At 58.5% G+C, this 20,251-nt stretch overlaps 2 protein-coding genes across 6 annotated transcripts; one reads left to right on the forward strand and one right to left on the reverse strand.

The window, feature by feature from the left end:
- Window positions 1-6: 6 nt before the first annotated feature.
- Window positions 7-13,417, forward strand: CHTF18 (chromosome transmission fidelity factor 18). Of its 5 annotated transcripts, none has more exons than XM_080678009.1 (22): window positions 7-183; window positions 370-540; window positions 623-773; window positions 948-1,116; window positions 1,512-1,604; window positions 1,698-1,750; window positions 1,885-2,014; window positions 2,501-2,710; window positions 3,240-3,337; window positions 3,575-3,698; window positions 3,784-3,935; window positions 4,115-4,208; window positions 4,603-4,701; window positions 4,779-4,909; window positions 5,192-5,363; window positions 6,208-6,432; window positions 6,536-6,685; window positions 6,780-6,910; window positions 7,518-7,662; window positions 7,766-7,897; window positions 8,310-8,367; window positions 8,441-9,128. In XM_080678009.1, the coding sequence occupies exons 1-22, from the start codon at window positions 93-95 to the stop codon at window positions 8,575-8,577; spliced, it is 2,916 nt and encodes a 971-aa protein (XP_080534135.1). In that variant the 5' UTR covers window positions 7-92; the 3' UTR covers window positions 8,578-9,128. The 5 variants fall into 5 exon arrangements, with proteins under 5 accessions (XP_080534135.1, XP_080534136.1, XP_080534137.1 ...); XM_080678010.1 differs by lacking the exon at window positions 8,441-9,128 and adding an exon at window positions 13,323-13,417 and having other exon boundaries at window positions 15-183; XM_080678011.1 differs by lacking the exon at window positions 7-183 and having other exon boundaries at window positions 402-540; window positions 606-773.
- GNG13 (G protein subunit gamma 13) lies at window positions 8,809-11,359 on the reverse strand. Its single transcript, XM_080678014.1, has 3 exons — window positions 11,247-11,359; window positions 9,461-9,592; window positions 8,809-9,279 (listed from the first exon to the last, which is right to left on the reverse strand). Exons 2-3 carry the CDS (start codon window positions 9,556-9,558, stop codon window positions 9,174-9,176), a joined length of 204 nt encoding a protein of 67 aa, XP_080534140.1. The 5' UTR covers window positions 9,559-9,592; window positions 11,247-11,359; the 3' UTR covers window positions 8,809-9,173.
- Window positions 13,418-20,251: the final 6,834 nt, after the last annotated feature.

Below are 20,251 nucleotides of genomic sequence, written 5' to 3' on the forward strand. Positions count from 1 at the left end.
GGGGGCGGGAGCGGCGCGCAGCTGTGGCGCGGGAGCTTGGGAGCCGGCGGCGACTCCGGCGGGTTCGGCGGGTTCGGCGAGTCCGCGTGGCCATGGAGGACTACGAGCGGGAGCTGCACGGCATCGAGGACGACTTCCACAGCCAGTTTGCGGACGAGCTCGAGGTGCTGGCGGAGCTGGAAGGTGTGCGCGGGTCCGGTCGCGGCCTTGTCACTTGTAGCTGGGCAGGGCCCCGTCCTGCCCCGGGAGTTCGGGAGGGCTGCTCCGGGACGGGGAGCGCAGGCTGCAGGCAGCGCGACCTGAGGCGGGGGCGCGTCGGGGAGAGACGGCTGCCCTGAGGCGGTTGCTGTGCATCTTCTCTCCCTGCAGGGACAGAGGCCCTGTCACCCTGCAGGGACAGGGTCCGGCCGACGTTTGTGGAGGCCATTGCTGGAGGGAACGCTGCGGCGCCCTGTTCTCCAGATGGACCCTCAGGGAACCGTAGGGGTGCCAGGAAGAGGCAGCTGGCCACCGACGCAGAGAGGGACAGACTCCTCCTTAGTACGTCCGTTGTGGTCCCACAGGGGTGGGAGGCAAGGCGGGGCAAGCACCCTGTTTCTTCCCAGAGTGTGTGTTTCCCCAGCTCCCAGGGTCAAGCGGCCCAGGCTGGAGGCGGTCAAGAGGCTGAACTTCGGGCAGGATGAGATGGAAGAACTGCTGCTTCCCGACTCCCCACCTCGGGACATCACCCCCCCACCGAGTCCTGAGGTCCCCGCTGAGCTGTGGGGCGAGGGGTGTGTGGCTTGCGTGTCCTAGAGTCTTGGAATCGGAAGGGTCTCGTTTTTCAGACCAGGTCCCAAGGCCTGGGGCTGTGGGCCTGTGGGAGGGTGGGCAGCAGAGGGTGAACCTGGGCTCCTTGCCTCAGGATAACAGGAAGCAAAGTGCAAGACAGCCTGGTCCTTTCTCAGGACTGCGGACCCTGGTGCTGACCTGGGGCTCAAACGGGCCTCGCCAGCCCTTCGCAATCCAGTCCTGAGGCGACCCCCTGTCCTGGAGGACTACGTCAACGTGACCTCCACAAGTGGTGACCGGGCCTTTCTGGTGCTACGGGCTGACCCCGTGGGCACTGGGGTGCAGGTGGGTGCTGTGTGGCCATGCCGGGTGTCTAGGCTGGCCACAGCCTCCCTGTGGGGTTGGCAGGCTTGGCCCAGCCCAGGAAATCATATCCATAGGAGGACTCTGGGGACTCCTCAGGAAGTTCACTGGGCTTCCAGTCATCTGTTCAGGAGGGACTCTTCCTCTCTTTTCCTTCTTCCCCCTCCACTTTTCTTCTCCTCCTTCCTAGAGCTGCCCCCTTTCTAGTGGCTTTTCCTCTTCCAGTCCTTAGTTAGAGAGGGTACTCCTCCATCTCTAGTACTGCTGGTGCTGGGGGATGCCACCTAGGTCTCTGAGCATTGTTGGGAGGGGATCGTGGGTAACCCCGTAACCTAGGAGGGTGTCCAGAGGTGACTACTGCTCTCTCTCCCTCACAGAGCCCTTCCTTGGACACCCACTGGCGTGGACATGGCCGCCTGGACCTGCTGGGTGTGTCTTTCACTTCTCTGAAGGAGCAGGTTGACAGTGAGGTGGGGTCTCCTGGGGTTTGCTGGGAGGGGAAGGGTAGCTCTGGGTTGACTGGCTGTCTGAGCCATCCTGATCCCAACCCCTATTGTGCACAGCGGCGGCAGCGATTGCTCGAAGAGGCCCAGCGGCTCTCAGATACACTGCACAGGTGCTGTAGTGGGCCCTTTTACTCCTGGAACCTTCAGCAGTTCTTGAACTACTGACCCCCCAGCCTGAATTCTGGGCAGGGAGTAATCCCTGCTGGGGTGAAGGCCGGGCGGCTCAGGACACAATGCTCTTCAGCCTCAGGACAGAGGAGATGGAGGAGGAGGCCCCTGAGGAGGTGCCGGCCGACCGCCAAGAAGACTCCCAGCACAGCCTCTGGGTGGATGAATTTGCGCCCCGGCACTACACGGAGCTACTCAGTGATGATGTGAGGCCTTGTACTTGCTCAAGTGTGCCTGGCTTTCTTGTTGCCAGGAGGGGGGAATTCAGGACCCAGCCAAATAACATATCACCAGCCCACAGCCCTGTTGGAAGGGAAAGCAGGGCTCTGGTGTGCCTTGCTGAGTTGTAGATGGGGAAACTGAGGCAAGTACAGGGCCAGCATGCTGCTGGTCACCTCTGATGTGGGCTGAGGATCCAGAGCACCCTGTGTCTGTAGCCTTTGTTTCCTTTCCTCTCGGCAACTGATGCCCCTGGGTGGGGTGCCCCTGGGGCTCCTGGAGGGGTCAGGGCCAGGGCTATGGGAATGGAAGCCCCTGTGTGAGCCTCACTCTGCCACTCACCAGTAGGATGAGTGGGGGTCACTTGTTCCTCAGCCTCAGCATCTCTGTGTGTGTCCTCGGACAGCATAAGGGGCAGGACTGGGAGTCCTTGGCACTGGTGGTCCTCCCAGGCAATACCTCCCTTCCCACAGTTCACCAACCGCTGCCTCCTCAAGTGGCTGAAGCTGTGGGACCTGGTGGTGTTTGGCCGAGAGAGGCCGGCCCGGAAGCCCAGGCCCAGTGTGGAGCCGGCCCGGGTTGGCAAGGAGGCCACAGCTTCCAGCAAGTGGAAAAGCCACGAGCAGGTGTTGGAGGAGATGCTCGAGGCTGAGCTGGACCTGAGCCGGCGGCCCCGGCAGAAAGTGAGCCCCACCTCTGTGCACTGCATGTATCTCTGAGCCCAGGGGTTATACTCACTGGCTGGTGCCTTTGTTCCTCTGGGGACCACAAGGCATGCACAGTGTGCTCCTCAGCATGGCTGAGGACATGACGACGTGTTGGTGTGGGGAGTCAGTGATGTGAATGGGAGTTGGTTGTTCTAATGACTTAGGTAAGGTCAGTGTCCCTCAAGGGGCCCAGTACCTCCCGAAGGATGATTGTGGTAGACAGTGAGTGGTTTTGAGGTGTCAGTCATGTCAGTAATGGCCGTGGCCCTGTCAGGTCTCCCCATCACTGTCTTTATTCAGGGTTTTCTCTCATTCTGAAGTGCTCCTTCTGAGCCATGGGCATGCTGGGGTCAGGGATCCCATTTGATGACTAGGGTGGATGTGGGGTGATATGGAAATTCCCTGGCACCAAGCCTCTTGGGACAGGATTATCAGCCTTAGTGGTTGGGTCAGATACTCCCCAACGTGGTGCAGGTTGCAGCCTATCTTTATGTCTTGGTTGCAGGTAGCGTTGCTATGTGGACCCCCTGGGCTGGGCAAGACCACTCTGGCCCACGTGATCGCAAGGCATGCTGGGTACTGTGTGGTGGAAATGAATGCAAGGTGAGTAGGAGGGAAGGCCTGACCTCTTGGCCTCTTGTCTGTCCTGATATGTCTGGTTGAATCTGGGACACTGGGTCCTGGGGGCATTGGGATTTGGAGCAGTCATGTTGCAGGGTAGCTTCAAGGTGTAAGTGTAGCAGCTTGGCCCTGGGAGATCATCCTGCCAGGGACACTGGCTGCTGCCCTGGCCGAGGCCACAGCTGCCCTGATGGCCCCTCCCCTGCTTTATGGTTACAGTGACGACCGCAGTCCTGAGGCCTTCCGCACGCACATTGAGGCGGCCACGCAGATGGAGTCGGTGCTGGGCATTGGTGGGAAGCCCAACTGCCTGGTTATCGATGAGATTGATGGGGCCCCCACGGTGGGCCTCCTGGGTGCCTGGCCAGTGGGTGGGTGGGTGGGCAATCTGGGCTGTGGCTAATTGCACCCGCTGCATGTCCCCTCAGGCTGCCATCAACGTGCTCCTCAGCATCATTGACCGCAAGGGCCCGAAGGAGGCTGAGCTGGGGGGCCGGGCCATGTTGGCGGGTGAGGGGCGGCGGCCACGGTCAGAGGGGGGTCTCTTGATGAGGCCAGTCATCTGCATCTGTAATGACCAGTGAGTAGGGTGGGGCAGGGTTTTGAAGGTGAGGGCCTGAGGGTGCTCCACTGGGCGGGGTCCACAGGAGGGCTGAGGGCCCCTGGGATGGCACATCCTAGCCCCACCTGGCCACCCAGTGGATTTGAGGCTGGGATTTGGATGAGGGTTTCCCCCCACACCCTGTGCCCATCCTGCAGGTTCGCGCCCTCTCTACGGCAGCTGAAGCAGCAGGCTTTCCTGCTTCACTTTCCACCTACACTACCCTCCAGACTCATACAGCGGCTGCAGGAGGTCAGTGGGGGTGTGGATGTGGGGCATAGGGCTGGGGCTGCATGGCTGACGACAGGGTGGGGGGACGTGACTCCTGTCATGGTCCCATCTTCCCCTCCCCACCTCTGCACTCCTCCCCACCTTTCTACACCCCTCCCCTCTGCCATCCAGGGCACTACCCCCTCTGCTGTTGCCACTCCCTTCTCCCCATCTCAGGTCCTGGGGTGAGGGTGACTGGATCACTTTGATCTCTGGTGGTGGGTGGTCCCTAGTGGGGACTGAGTTCAGTCTACAGTATCTATAGTTTTTGTCTCCTGTAGGATGAGAGCAGCTACTCACCTGTTTCTAGGGAGGAGGTGCCTACAGGGTGGAGCTCTGAGAGGGTGATGGATACCCATGCTCTTGCCTTCTGCAGATCTCCCTACGGCAGGGCCTACAGGCCGACCCGGGTGCCCTGGCAGCCCTCTGTGAGAAGACAGACAATGATATTCGAGCCTGCATCAACACCCTGCAGGTGGGTGGGGAGGAAGCTGGCTGTGGTGGGGTGGGTCAGGGGGCAGCTACCTCTCAACCCCCACACCCTGTGTCTAGTTCCTGCATGGGCGAGGCCAGCGGGAGCTGAGTGTTCAGGCTGTGCAGACCACACGAGTCGGCCTCAAGGACCAGCGCAAGGGGCTTTTCTCTGTGTGGCAGGAGGTCTTCCAGCTACCCCGGGCCCAGAGGTAGATGGGGTGGGCAGAAAGAGTGGGCGGGCCAGGCTCAGCCTGGATATCTGTGGTGCCCCCAGCCCTGGACATAAACCCTGCGTGTGTAGCCAGCCCCCCCTTTTGCCGACAGAAACCCAAGGCTGCTTGGGCCCTGCTTTCAAGGCTGTGCCTCAGCCTCCCTCACTGCCGCCTCCTTGGGGCTGCCTCGAGTCGGGAGGGCTGCCTTGAGTTGGGAGGTGCTGCCAACAGGAATAAAGTGGGTGGGGGCTCCACTCCAGCTTCAGCAACCCTCTGCAGGCGACGTGTGGGCCAGGACCCAACTCTGCCTACCCACACGCTCCTGCTGGGCGATGGGCTCATGGGGTTGGGGCACCAGGCTGCCGAGGCACCCCTGACCATGGCTGCACAGCGGTTCTACCATATCCTGCATGTGGCTGCCTCCTCGGGCGAGCATGAGAAGGTAGTCCAGGTAACTACACTCTACCTGAACCTTTTTTCCAGGGTGCCGTGTTGGGGGTGTTCCCTTGTCCCCAGACAATGAACAGGAGACAATTCAGATAGTCCCAAGCTCTAGAAGAAGCAGGTGGGATGGGAATGAGGTGGAGCAGTCAGGGCATCAGAGAGGCCTTGGGATATGAGCAGCGCAGAGGGCCGGAGGAGAGGCTGGCTGGTGCTAGGAGGGGGATGGCCACCAGCATGGCAGTGGGCTGGGTGTGGGGATGGGGGATCGTTTTGATTGATGGGATCACTGGCGATCAGTTGGGAACCAATGTGCAGTGTGGCAGCAGCTGGAGGGGGGCTTGATTTTGGACATGAGCTGTGGGAATGGGGATGTGGATTAGAGAGCAGGTAGGGATTTGGGCCTGAGTAGGTGGCAGAGATGCACCCCCAACCTTGAAAGCCCGGCCTAAGCTGTCTCCCTAACTAAGCCTCTTTGGGTTAGTGGTTAGGGATCTGTGCAAATCCAGAAACCGCTGGTTGCAGAGGGCAGAGCAAGTGCGGGAGGGGATGGGACATCTACATAGGAGAGTGGGGGCTCTGCCCTCAATTCTGGTGGGCAGACTCCCTTTATGGAGGGGTGGAGGTGGGGGGGTTCTTTCCTGTACATCCCAGGATCTTGGTCAAACCAGAGTGGGGATAGCAGATGGGCCTTCCTGGCACCCTCTCAGGGTCATGTGGCCACTCACTGGTGCTTGGTGCTATCCTAAGTCCCTGGACTTGGCAGGACAGATGGGCAGTGAAGGGTCCCTTGTGCTGTGGGGGGAGGGGGGCGGTCACAGTGCTGGAGGGACTCAGAGACCCACTACTCACAGGGCCTGTTTGACAACTTCCTGCGGCTGCGGCTGCGGGACTCCAGCCTGGGCACCGTGTGTACAGCCCTCGACTGGCTAGCCTTTGAGGACATGCTGGGCCAGGCCGCCCACCACAGCCAGAGCTTCCAGTTGCTGCGCTACCAGCCCTTCCTGCTTGTGGCCTTCCACTTGCTGTTCGCCTCCAGCCATGTGCCTAGGATCGCCTTCCCGAGTAGCCAGCAGGAGGTGTGCCCTGCAGCCTGCCCCTTGCCCCTTGCCCCTGTCTAAGCCGGGCCTGGGGTCCTGGAGGGTCCTGGCTGACCTGGTTCTGGTTTTCCCTCCCCCTCAGGCCCAGAACCGGACAAGTCAGGTGCAGAACCTGATCCAGACACTGGTGTCAGGTATTGCTCCGGCCACTCGCAACCAAACAGCGCCCCAGGCCCTCGTCTTGGACACCCTCTGCCTGCTCCTGGACATCCTCGTGCCTAAGCTTCGACCTGTGAGTGCCTCACCCAGAAGGAGGGTGCGGCTTCTGGCTGGACTGGGTTCCTGGCTGTGCTCAGTGTTCCTGCCTGTTGCCTACCTGCCCGCAGGTGAGCACGCAGCTGTACAGCACCCGTGAGAAGCTGCAGTTGAGCAGCCTTGTGGGCACCATGCTTGCCTACAGCCTAACCTACCGCCAGGAGCGCACGCCCGACGGGCAGTATGTCTACAGGCTGGAGCCGTGAGTCTGTGCAGCACCTGGAATGAGGGTAGTGGGGGGCTGGGCCCGGAGTGAGAAAGCATGGCCTTGGTGAGGCGTGTGAGTCTCAGTTTCCCCATTTGTCAGAGGTTGGCGGGAGTGTCGGTTCTAGCTCAGCTCCTGCCCACATGTGACTGTGAAATGGGCCCCCAGGTTGGGTATATATAGACCCAGGACCTGAGGCTTTTACTACAGACCCTCTCTGCCCCAGTGTTCCCCAGGAGCCCCACCAGAGGGTCCTCGAGCTTCCTAGAGCTGTTCCCCTGTCCTGAGATGGCTGTGGGGATGGAGCGCGGGCCCTAGGGTCCTGTTGCCCAGTCAGGGCCCCAGTGTCTGGGATGCAGGTGTTTCTCTGTGCCAATGGCAAGGAGGCAGTAATGGCGGTTTCTGAGCACGAAGCCCAGCCTGAGCCCCAGCCTGAGCCCCAGCCCTGCCATGTTGTCTCATTCCCTCCCTTCGTAGCCCTAGGGAGGTCCCTGTCCTGCAGCTTTCTCGTTCGGGCATTTGGAGTCATTGTGGTGGGGTGCCCCTGCTGCTATCACCACTGAGCAGGTGCTCAGTTGTCTTGCTCCACGCCCCCCATGAGCAGGAACTTGGAGGAGGTCTGCCGCTTCCCTGAACTGCCTGCCCGAAAGCCCCTCACCTACCAGGCCAAGCAGCTTATTGCCCATGAGATCGAAGTGGAGAAGATGCGACGTGCAGAGGCCTTGGCCCGAGATGGGGACAGCCCCCAGGTGAGCCCACCTCTGGCTTGGGGCAGAGCAGGGCCTCATAGGATGGATACTGCCTTTGGAATGGCCCTGCCCAGTCAGCTCTCATTGCATCCACTTCCTGCAGGTGGATGGCAGTCCCCCCAAGGCCAAGGGCCCACAGGGGACTACTGGGGGGAAAGGGGCACAGCCACCAACCCCACGCAGCCACGAGCAGCGGCTGGAGCGCATCCTGAAGAGAGCAGCCCTGGAGGACCAGGTTTGGGGGCTGGAAGGGGGCATAGGGGTGGGGCTGTGTTACCTTGGTACAGGCTGGTTCTAAGCTCTGAGGGACCCTCCTAAACGCCCAATTCCCTGCTGCTCAGCAGGGTAGGACTTCACCTGGGCTCAGTTTCCCACTTGGGCAGGAGGCTGAGTTCTGTTGGCACCTTCTGCCCTGGCCCTGACAGGGACCAGGCAGCTGTGAGGATGGTAAGGGGCAGAGGGGACACTTGCTGAGTAGGTCAGTACAGGATGAGGGGAAGGGGCTGGGAGAGGTGCCTACTCCTCAGCCGTGGGCCATGGTTCAGAGGTGCCATGAGACCCATCCTCCTGGGGAGAGTTTTTCCCTCATGGCAGGAAGTGTCCTGGATATGTCTGTCCTCATGAATCTGACCACCCACCCTCTGCAGACCGAGAGGGATTTCTTCGGCCGTGTGGTCATCAGGAGAGCAGCAGCCCTGAGCGCAGGTGTGTGTGGGTGTGGGAGCTGTGGAGGGAGGGCCTGGGGTCGGGCAGAGGATCAACCCTGTGGTCCCCACAGAGGACACAGCCCCTGAGACTGATGCGGTTGAGCAGCGCATGGGCACTGCGGTGGGCAGGAGCGATGTCTGGTTCCGCTTCAAGGAGGGCGTCTCCAACGCTGTGCGACGCAACCTGCACATCAGGGACCTGCTGTAGCTGGGTCACACAAGACACCCAGGGTTATGCCAAATGCACATCTCACTCCTCCGTGGTACCCCAGATCCATGCTGGATGCTCTGATTTACACCGGATGCCCCAGAATCCACACCAGATACCCCAATATTCATGACTGACAGCCAGGTCTACACCAGCACCCCAAGGTCACGCTGGATGTCCCCAGATCCACACTGGACACCTTGGTGTTGCTTTCTCTGTTATTTTTTATTTCGATTTTGAGAGTACATTTATTAAAGCTGGGGACAGTGACAAGGAAAGGCTTAGGACTTAAGAATCAGCAGGAGGGAGCCTATGCAGGGCTGCTTGGCTCACTGAGAACTAAATCAGTGACAGAAGTGAGCCAAGGCCCAGCTGCTGCCAGCTCACTGGAAAGTCCAGAAAAAGGGCCTTGGGGACAGGTTCAGGGGGTTGTCCCCTGCCCATTGTTCCCCTGGTTGGAGTCTCCTGGAGCCCCTTAGATTAGGAGAAGAGGGAGAGGGAAAGTCGCGCTGGGGGCACCGGAAAGTCTTTTTTATAAAAGTCACACCTTCACAGAGTTGTCCTCTTTACAAAGGCATGAGCCTGGGGCTGTGGGGTCACAGGATGGCACACTTGCCTTTCTCCACCCATGGGTTGTTCTTCATGAGGTCAGGGTTCAGGAAGGGGTCTTTGGGGATCCCATCCTCGATCCACTTAAGGAGCCTGTGGGTGGGGAGATTGGGGTGAGCAGGTGGGCACCTTGCCCCTCAAGTGCTGCCCAGTGTTACACATGAGGGTCTGATCTTAGCTTATGCAAATGAGCACAGGGCAGGGAAATGAGATGCAAATCAACAGCTGGCCCTGGGTGGGGTGAGGCTGAGGCTCTGGGGTCCTGGGGACTCACTCAGGGATGCTCTTGGATGACATCTCCCTTTTGAAGGCCAGCTGGTACTTGAGGCTCTCAACCTCCTTCTTCATCTGGGGCACGTCCCACTCCTCCATGCCTTCGGGGGCTTCGGAAGTGGCCAGCCTGGGGCTGGGGACACGAAGAGGCAATAGAGATTCCAGCCTGCAATAGCCCCCAGATGGTCCCTCCCACCGATGAGACCCCTACACGAAAGGAGGGACCCTATCTTGCACACTGACAACCCACTGCCTGGGGAGGTCCCCAGGGGCTGCACAACCAGCCCCACATACTTTCCCAGATCCATACAGGCAGTACTGGGGTGCAGGGCCTGGATCTGAGGCTCCACTAATGAGGTTCCATTAGACTGCCCTGCCCCAGGGGCTAATTAACTGCAGAGGAAACTTTCCACCCTTAGCTCTGCATCCCCACCCAATCAAAGCCTCACCATGGCTGGGCCTCTGGGTTGGAGACATGGGGCACTGTCCCTGCTGGGGAGATAGCAGGACCGGCACACCACAAAGACAGGTTCCCAAGAGCCCACACCAACCCCGCCCCCCTGTGAGGCCTGCTTCCCACTCCTGGTTGCAGAGGTGTAGCCCAGACCATGTAAAAGGCAGGACCCTGCCTGTGCTTTCCCCTGCTTTGCATGGACGAAGCCCCCACTGAGGGCACGTGAATCCTGGGGCTAGGAGGATTTGACTGCATTTTGCATCTCTGGCTGGGGGTTGGGGTGCTGAGGATCTTGGAGATCAGAGGCTGTCCAGTAGGTCAGGACTTATAACAGCTGTAGCCTCCTGCTGCCCAGTGTCTCCCCTGGAACTTCACAAACATCGTGGCCCAGTTTCTGCTTGTGAACCAACTGGCAAAGTCACAGGTTTAGACCTCAGGAGATCCAGCAGTTGGGGGCACATGAGGGCAGGTTGCTCTGCAAATCCCCCACCCAGTTCACTCCAGGGGCCCAGGGAGTCCCTTGTTGCCCCTACTCTCCTCCCTTCCCCACCACTACCCCATCACTGAGGCTGGGAGCCAAGGGACTGGCTTTCTTGACTTTGGGAGGGTGGGCAGGTGGTCCACAGGCTGACAGGAGTTTGACCCTGTGGCCTCAGGCTGTCTCCATGGAGACAGAATGTGTGTGTGTGTGTGTGTGTCTTGGTGGGAGGGGGTGGGTCCTGCTCCTTGTGGTGGTTGGGGAGAGTGCACAGACTGAGAGGGGGTTGTGGGGTGGTCAGCCAGGAGTGAGGATGAGAGCCCAGGGGAGCAGGGTATCTCTGAGGGACAGTCAAGGAGGGGGTTTGCAGGCTCCTCTCCCAGAGACCCCAAATTCTAGCACCCCAACCCCCCACAGCAGGCTCTCACGCAGACAGACATGGGGGCATCCCCGTCGCGGAACCGCAGTGGCCCTGTCCATAGCCCCCTCCGTCTGGCCTTACCTGTGTGAATTGTGTGAAGCCGCTGCTGAGCCCGGCCTCAGTCCCAAACACTCAGCCCGCCCCACCCCCAACACGGTGCTTGGTGGGTACTGCAGGGCGGCGAGGGAACTGGCTCCCCTTACTGTAGGCTGCTCTGCCCCACCCCGCCTGCAGACGGGGGTCTTCCCCACCAGGCCTGGTCCCTTGGGACACTCAGGGCGGCTATCCTCCACTGGAAGACAGGCAGGCAGGGGCATCTCGTCTCTGGTTAGGTCTGTCCAGGTCAGCCCAGTGCCCAGTGGGACATGGCCAAGTCTCAGAACCCTGGGCTTCAGTTCCCTGCTCAGCCTAAGGGACCAGTTCATCAGACTTACCTTGGGCGGTGATGGCGAGGGAGAAGTGATGCCAAGGGCCAAGTGGTGACAAAGTGACTGTGAAGACTAAATGATGGGCGAGTGAGCCTGGCACACAGGCAGGCAGAGCCCAGCAGGTGCCCGCCCACTCCTGCCACCCGGGGCCAGTTCCTGGCACCGCCTCCACCCGCCCTCCTCAGGGCTGAGCTGACCCTGGGGACTTGGCCTAGCCTGGCCAGCCTCCGGGGGTGGAAGATGCAGTTCCAGGTCAGCTTTGGTCCTGGGTGATGAAGTCCTGTCCTGCCTTTCAATCTTCAGGGCAGACACCATTAGGGCCAAGATTGCACCCCCTTCTCTGACAATGCCCTGGGTGTGCCCAGTGGGCCTGCTGCTCTGCTCCACTCGGGGAAGTTGTGTCCCCGGGGTCATTGGGTGATGCAGGTTCCAGGCTGTATCCTGGGTGGGCCCCCAGGTAGCAGGGCCCAACTCCCTAATCAAGGTCCTTAAGGAGGCTAGAGCCCAAGGCTCCCCAGGCCCTTTGCAGGTGCTCCTGTGGCCTCTCCTGGGCCAGATCCCCTGTGGCTGGTCACTCTGCCCCATCTGGAAGGCAGGACGCGGTGCCCCCTGCCCCTTTAGACACCTGGGTCCTTTCTGTTGTGATTTTGTAAAAGGGGTCAGTGGTGCCTCAGCCCCTGGAGCAGGCACATGATGACAGCTCAGGCGGCACCCTGGAACTGGGACAAATCAGGGAAATTAGGGATTATTTTTATTATGGATTTGGGCATGTGGGAAGCTTAGAGCAAGGGCATCTGTGTTCTCAGGGCAGATGGCTATAGTGCTGGCCTCTCCATCCCTACCCCCACCCCCATCTCATCCCCCAGGGCCTGTGCTCATCTGCCTGCCAGGCCCCTCAGGTGCCCTGACTGGGCTGCCTGGGCTCTCCTGGGGCTGGGGCCCAGCTCACACTGTTGGGAGGCTCAGGGCAGGGGTCCTGGTTGCCCCCCAAAGATGGGCTCAAGGTTGGGACTGAGACCCAGGCCCCACTACCCAGTCATGCCTTGCCCTCAGGGGGCCTGGGTAGAACTGGGCACCCAGGACAGGCTCTGGTCCGACAGTGCCCCAAGAATCTTCTGAGAGAAGACCTGGTGTGACTTGGTTAGGTGTGGACCCCGTGGTTGGCTCCAGGAGCCTGCTTGCAGGTGCTGTTTGGAATTCTCAGTGGAATCAGAAAGCTCAACGTGGTCACAGCTGAAATCCACTAAGAAGCACCAGCAGGGATCAGAGGCCCAAACCGGAGTTCACCTGGGCGTCCTCAGCACACATGGCTGGCCTGTAGGTGGGAGCTTGTGGGGCACAGATTCTGTGCTTCCCCAGTGCTGTGCTGAAACAGTCTCTGGGTGGCTGTGGGGACACTTGGGGCTCAGAAGTGGTCATTGTACTGCCTCAGGCAGGCCTGTGTAATGAAGGCCACAGCTGCAGCTTGGTGGCCAAGCTGAAGAGTGTCTGCTTCTGTAAGCCCATGAAGCCCACCCCCTTGGTGAGAGTTGGGGAACCTGTGACTCCGATTTCTCACCTTCCTGTGGGTCCCAAACACGACCAGGTTCTTACGAGCCTCCTGGGGGGATGGCAGGTCTAGAGTGCTCAGAGGCCCAAGGATACACTTTGGGAGGGGGACACTCGAGAGGCTGTGGCAGTTTGCCCTCTAGCTGAGCGCCAACTTGCAGGCTCCCAGAGTGGGCCCACGGGGACCAAACACCTTTCTGAAATTAGCTCCACTAACGGGGCTGCTGGTGTGAGCCCACAGAGCTCCTCCCTGGCCTAGAAACTGCTGCCCGAGCCCCACGCCTGCAGGGGCCCCTCCTGGGACGGCGATTGAGGCCAGGCCTCCCAGGGGACGTGCAGGCATAGGGGGCAGTGATGCTGTCAGTGTTCAGAAGAATAAAAAATGGTGTGTGGGTTGCTCTGACACCTTCCAGGTAGGGTTTCCAAGGAGGGCTCAGAGATGAAGGGGAGGAAATGCCCAAACAGGACCCACGGATGGGTGCTGTCCCTGCCTCTTCCCAATGTGGCTCTGACCTTTGGCCTGTCCCTCACCAGGTCACCTCTGAGCTACCCAGTGCCACCCCTGGCTGCTATCGGCTCCAGCTCCACGTGGGGGGACAGTGCCACTTGGCTTCTCCAGAGACTGAGACTCCTCTGCATGGTTCCCCACTGAGAAGGCAGGCAGCCCGGGCAGTGGTGGGCAGAGGTGAGGAGGCTGTCTGCAGGAGGACCACCTCACTTGGTTAAACAGCTCGTGAAAACCTATAGGCAGTGTTTACATTATCTTTGAAAATGATTTGTAAAAATAATTTAAGCTCTTAGACCCACAAGTGCAGGACTCCTGTTCTCTGCCAGGGGACAGGGGTCTCGATGGTGACCATGGACTTTCACCCCCACCCTAGCCTGGGCCTGGGTTCAGTGTGGGGCTCTTTCCGCCTGCCTGGACCCTGTCTGCTGCCTTCCTGGGTGCAGAACTTGGTTTCAGAGGCAGATACTAGATTTCTAGAAATCTGGACATCATTCCCCCCTCTCCCCCCCACCCCCAATTAAATCTGCCAGGGGTGGGTCTGTCTGACAGGAGGGAATGAAGCTGACCAGTGTCCAAAAGGCACTGTCCTGATTGGCCAGAATGGAGCCACTCTGGTAGGTGAAGAAGCTGATTGGGTGGGGGTGGGGTGGGGAAATATAGCTATACAGCTCTGATGGGATGGGGAAAGCCTCCATGCTATTGGTTGAAATAGGATTCTGGGAACTCCTTTATAAGGGCTGGCTCAGATGGCAGAACTGCAGTGCAGGCAGGTGGTTCAGTGCAGGCTTCCCCTGCCCTGCAGTTTGCATGAGGGGCTCCTGTGTAGAAATGGCTGCTGGGCTCTATTTTAAAAAAATGGGAGCCCAGTCAGCCACTGGGAGCCCTTTCAGTAGGTATCTTCTCTCTCCAGTTATTGTCAACACCACCCTCTACAAATGTAAAAATCAGCTCAGAGGCCCAACTACAACAGGCCCCGCCCCACTCCAGCTAGAGGATATTTAGAAAAGTGGGGCCAACGCTGGAGAAGTGGGAGGTAAAGGGTCTGTGTGGCTCTGTCCACGCTGAAAATTTTGGCAAATGACCTTTGAGGGGGCGAGACACTTCCACAAGTGGCCTTGGTGGGCAAGTCGGGCTGTGAGTCTCTGCATAAAACAGGGCTGTGTTGGAGAAAGGTGACAGAGCTGGGCAAGGCCACACCCAGCTCTCCTGCTCAGGCCTCACTACCCCAGGTTCCCACCACAGGTCTCCTCAGACCAGGTCTCCTCACTCAGAATCTCTCACCCCAGGTCTCAGGTCTCTTCACTCAGGTGTTCCCACCCCAGGTCTCCTCACCCCAGGTGTCCATACCCCAGGTCTCCTCACTCAGATCCCCTCACCCAAAATCTCGCCCCACATTGCTTCTCCAGCGGCAAAGCCATGAACACTCTGTTCTCCTAAGCCAGTGGTCGGCAAACTCATTACTCAACAGAGTGGCAAACCGTGGCTCATGAGCCGCAGTTTGCTGACCACTGTCCTAAACAAATGTCTAGAAACCTAAGTGAGCTACATAGTTATTGCTCACAATTTTTGGAAGGTCTGCCTCAGAGACACCAGGTACTCGAGTGAAAAATGCCAGGCTGGACGGGGGTGGCAGAAGGCAAAGCTTGTCTTACAACATTACACCACCCAAGGATTCAGGCAATGTCCCTGAGGGTCCGGGGAGGCGGGTGTGGGGGCAAGCGGGGAGGGGCGGCTTGGATACAGAATAGCCTAGTCAGGCATTTGCACCCTGTGAAGCCTGGTCTCCCTGACCCACATCCCATCCTGCCCCACCACCATCTGCCACGGTGTCGCTGGTGATCTGGCCCACAGGGGACCCTGGGCAATGTCTGCATGCATCTCTGCTTCTCATGACTGAGGTGCTGCTGCATCTAGTGGGTGGAGGCTGGGCTGCTGTCCCCACCACTGTCCTATCCTGGACAATCCTGAGTCCCTCTGTCCCCACCTGTCGGCATGCCTTCCTTCCCTCCTAGAGCCCCTGGCCCAGCCCTGTGCGAGGCAGGGATGTGCACGTCCCACCTTCTGGGGGTCCCTGTGTAACAAGGCAGATGCGCCAACAGCAGTGCAGGGTGGGAAATGCTCTCCCCAGTGTCTGGAGGACCCTGAGCAAGGCCTCTGGTCTAAGGGTGCAGGGCTGGATCTTGGAGGAGGGTCCCAGCAGCCCTGTCAGGATGGCATCTGATTTTACAGTTCACCTGTACCCCAAAGGGCACTTCTTGAGGACTTTCTATGGGCACTTACCTTGGGGAAAACAAGCTGGGAGGTGGTGTGATGGATGTTGTCTGCCTTCAGCTGCTGCCCCAGGCCTGCTCTGGCCTCTAGGTGGAGCCGCAGGCCCACACGCACGGCTCCGGGTTGGAAGGGCTGCAGCCATTGGCAGTGAAATTCAGGGCCCTTAACTCTCCTACACATTCCAAGCTTCTGTTATGTGCTGACATCTAGGGGTGCTTACTATGCTAGGGATGAAAATGGAGAAGTCTGTTACATTCTACTTTTCACTTAAAACCAGCAATCATAAGTCCACTCCACGCGAACATTACATTTTAACACAAACAGCCATCTTTTCCCTTAACAAATTTAGAGGCATCATTTGACATTTGTGTAGATCTCTTAAAGGAAGAGCTGCATTCTGTGCTCTGTTCTGCCTCCAGTCTGTCACTGTGTTGCCGGTTGCCCGTCCTGTGGCCTGGGAGCAGGGAACGCTTTCAAAAGGATGGGAGTGCAGCTCTGAAAACCATTTCGGCCCCGCAGACCTCCCTCTCCTAGACCCACCTGGAGAACCAGCATGGCTGTCTCAAGCCCTTCTTTGTGGTTCTGTCCACACTGATTGGATGCCCTTTGCTGAAGACATGGAGGGTCAGATGTCAAGTATTTCATATAATTTTGTGGGAGAAAAGAGCTTGCGGAAACTGGGTTTGTAATCAAGGTTACATTGCGGAGCTGCCCCCGTCAGTCTGCTGAGGCCCAGGTGGTTCGGGATTCCCAGCAAACACTGGAGAAACCTCCGAAGGCACGGGGTGAGTTGGGTTGACCTGGGAGCTGTCCTCAAGTCCTGCAGTGCGTCTGGTGCAGGGCCCCAGTGCATCTATGAGAGGGACTTGGCGGACCAGTCGCCAAAGTCTCAGTCCTTTTACCTTTAGGGGTCTGTGGAGAGACCTCGCTGGCATGAGTATGGGGGAATCTTACTGCTTTTTAACAATGATGACTAGACTTATTTGCTAGAGAAGTTTTAGGTTTACATGAAAACTGAACAGCGAGGACAGTTTTCCATAATTCCCTGCCCTGCTAGCCGTGTGCACGCTGCGGTACATTTGTCACAATTAATGACCCGATACTGACAGTACTATTAACTAAAGCTGGCACTCGATCCAGATTTATTTGGTTTTACCCGGTGTCCTCTTCTGTCCCAGGACCCACGTGATGTTTGGCCCTCATGTCTCCTCCGGGCTGGGGCCTTGTCCCTCGGCCTTGACTGTTCTGAGGTGTGCTGGCCAGGGAGTCTGCAGGGGGTCCCTTAGTTGGGGTCTGTCAAGTGTTTTTCTCCAGATCAGGTGGGGAGATGGTGACTGCTTCTTGGGCCATGGCCTTTCTGTAGGTCCTGCTTCCCTCCCCTGAGATGGAGTGGGGCTCGGGAGGGAGCAGTGGTCCTTTCTGTCCTCGAGAGGAGAGGGAGGGCATGGAGGAGCCAGTGAAGGGCCAGCAGCCCTGGGCTGGGGAGCAGGTGGTGTCACAGAAGCAGCGACGACAAAGTAAGGCTGAGGGAAATGCGCCGACATCCTAAGCCCCTGTGGGAGCCCTGGTGGCAGAGCCTTGTGAGTGAACCTGGCTGAAGCCCCTGTGGGAGCACCTGGCAGGGACCACCTGGAGGGGAGCTCTGTAGCCCCTGCCAGCCTGGGGCCTCATCTCAGGGGGAGCAGAGGCTCTGCTTTGGCAAGGGACTGTCCAGGCCCCAGTGGCCAGGGCTCAGCCCATCAGTCCCCCAGGACCCAGTGGGCACCCAGCCAGCCGCCATCTCCCACTGGGCTTGCTCTTCGGGCAAGCTCATGCCAGTGTGCGTTCAGGCCCCTGTCTCCCAGCATCCTTTGGCTTTTCTAGGGGCTTCACTCTTGCTGTAGGCGTTTCTCAGGGCCTCGAGGTGCTGCTTCCACCTGCTTGACCTCTCAGGGCCCCGGTGAGGGTTGAGGACCCTGATTCTGCTGGTGCAGAACCAGCGCAGGGTGGCTCTGCTCACAGCCACTGCTGCGCATGGAGGCTGGCTCCTGTGGGGCTGGCTCGGCAGGAGCAGGAGGAGGGAGGGAGGGAGGGGGGTGTATGTGCAGGAATGAAGTGACACTCTGGGCTGAGTGGCTTGAGTTGGACTTGGAGGTGGGGAAGGTGCTGGGAGACCTGACACTTTTGGAACCCACTTCCCGGCCAGCCTCTTTCCCTGCTTAGCACTTGGGGGTGGGGGGTGGGGGAGCAGCCTGGAACCCCGTGGCCACCTGGGCCTGACATCTCGCTGCTGCTGCTGCAGCTGGTTTGTGAAAAGCTGTTTTATTCCCAGAAAAAGTGCATTTGGTTCCACTGCTGCTGACTATCTTTAGCCGAGTGACGGCGGAGGTTCCTGGCTTTTAATAGATGTTCCTAATGAGCCTCCGTTTCCTGTTGTCCCTCAGACAGGGGCTGATGGATGGTTTTACAGCCCCGTCTGCAGGACCTCCAGCCGAGGCGCCTTCGTGGGCCTGGTGGGATGTGAGCACAGTGGTTCTCGCTGTGTTTGGTGAGAGCGTGTCTTGACCCTTCATTTCTGTCAAGTCACAGCCTGTCCCAGACCCCGCCCTCCTGCACCCCCTGCCCCATGGCCTCCCCAGCCGAGCTTTCCTAAACATTTAAAGCAGAAACGGAGCCTGTTCCCCAGGAATCGAACTTTTGTGGTTTGTCTTCAGAAAAGCAAACCAAATGCTGAGAGGGGCTCTTGTGGATTGCTTCTATGGATGAACAGCCAGATCTTCCCATTTCAACCCCCCACACCTCCTTTCTTCCTCCCTGGTGGGGGGGGGGGCGGGAGACAAGGCTGAGGGCGGGGGGAGTAAGAGGCAGGAAGCAGGTTGCCCCTGCTCACCACACACCCATGTACCTCCTGTGCCTGGGAGTGGGGCTCACAAACGGTCTGGTGTTTCAGGGACGGGCCTGCATTTTTTGAAAGCGGGGGTGAGGGGGTCGGGGGGATTTATTGACCTTATTCCAAGTGGAAGAACTCCGGTGTGTCAGGACAGAAGTAGTGACTTTTGTTAATGTCACGATAATTTATTAGGTGCCCTAAACACAACCACGGTTTCACTGAGCGAACCAAGCCCTGGCCAGGTGGCTCGGTTGGAGCATTGTCCAGTACACCGAAAGGTTGTAGGTTCGATCCCCGGTTGGGGCATGTATGGGAGGTAACCGATCCATGTCTCTCTCTCTCTCTCCCTTCCTTTCTCTAAGAATCAATCAAACATATCCTCAGGTGAGGATTAGGAAAAAAGAGTGAAGCAAGGAGAGCTTGGGAGCGGGGTGCGGGAAAGGCAGCTCACGCAGCGGGATGTTGCGTGTCATCGTGTGGCTGGGGCTCCAGGAGGCCGGCAGCTGAACAGCTGCAATCATGGGACATTCTTGTGACTGTCCCTGAGGGTCTGGTTAGAGTGAGCGGAGGGAGTCCACCCAACAGCGACTCCTGGTGGCCAGGAGGAGTTGGTGACAGCTCTGGGTCATGGGGTGAATGTGTCATCAGGATCTGACACCCCAAAATATATCACTTTGGCGTGAGGGTTAGTTTGAGCTGAAGGCAATTGAGAATCAACAGATGCAGAAAGAAACCTTTTTGGAGCTTCCCTTGTCTGAGGAAAGCAGAGCTTCTGGGACAGGACATAGGCTGTTGTAAATTCCTTCTGCAGGGAGCCCACGCCCAGTGGAGACCAAAACAAACCCATCTCCGATCCCTTCTCTGGGGAAGCTGTGTGGCCCTGGAGGAGATGGGAAGCCCCTCACACTCACCCGGTACAGGCGAATATTATCACACACTTTCTGATGCTTCTGTTGTGCTCCTAAAACTTACTTGTCTTTCCTAAAGAAAAGCATTTGTTTTGCCCATAAGAACTTCTTTCTCCCTTCCATCCCCCCCACCCTGCTAATGTATATAAGCATCTGATTGAAACCATTTACTCAGCCAGCTACTTTTGATGGCTACCATGTGCACATTAACAAACTTTTTTTCTTCTGTTAATTTGTTGTTTGTCTGTTTAATCCACAGGCCCCAGTCACTGAACCTAAGAGGGTATAGGAAAAGGTTTTTCTTCCCCTATAGCCCTCTTTCACCACAGAGGCTCCTGACCTGGATAGAAACGGAGGTGGGGTGATGGGAGGAGGTGTGTGGCATCATGTTCGTAAAACTCACCAGAATGAGTGGCCGTGCTGCCTGCTTCCTGGCAGGGGGACGACAGCCAGGGCAGGACTTGCTGGGGACTTCGGGGCCTCTGGCCCACAGCTCTGGAGGGTTAGGGAGCTTCGAGGGCAGGGAGGAGGGGCAGGTGTTTCTTGTGCGAGGATTTGAGGTGGGAGGGACACACTGGGTCCCAAATCCACAAGGACTGTGGAGGCTGGGAAGGGTGAAATTTGGAAATTTCTTCAGTTGATGCAATTGTTCTGGTCTCTGAGGGAACATGATGGAACCGGACAGAACCCGATGGAACCAGAAGGAATCTGACAGGGCCTGAGGAGACATGATAGAACGGACAGAACCCAGCCTGGTGCCTCCCTCCTGTGTGCGTCCCGGGAAAGGAAATGACAAAAGCATTTTCCACAGGACAAAAGCATTCTCATGTGAAGGTGAGAAAGGTCCCCAGTGAAGACGAGAGGGGGGCCTCTGGAGAAGGGACAGGACACGTCCACGGGGCCAGTG

The sequence above is a fragment of the Plecotus auritus genome (genome assembly GCF_963455305.1).
Source record: "Plecotus auritus genome assembly, chromosome: 7".
NCBI lineage: Eukaryota > Metazoa > Chordata > Mammalia > Chiroptera > Vespertilionidae > Plecotus > Plecotus auritus.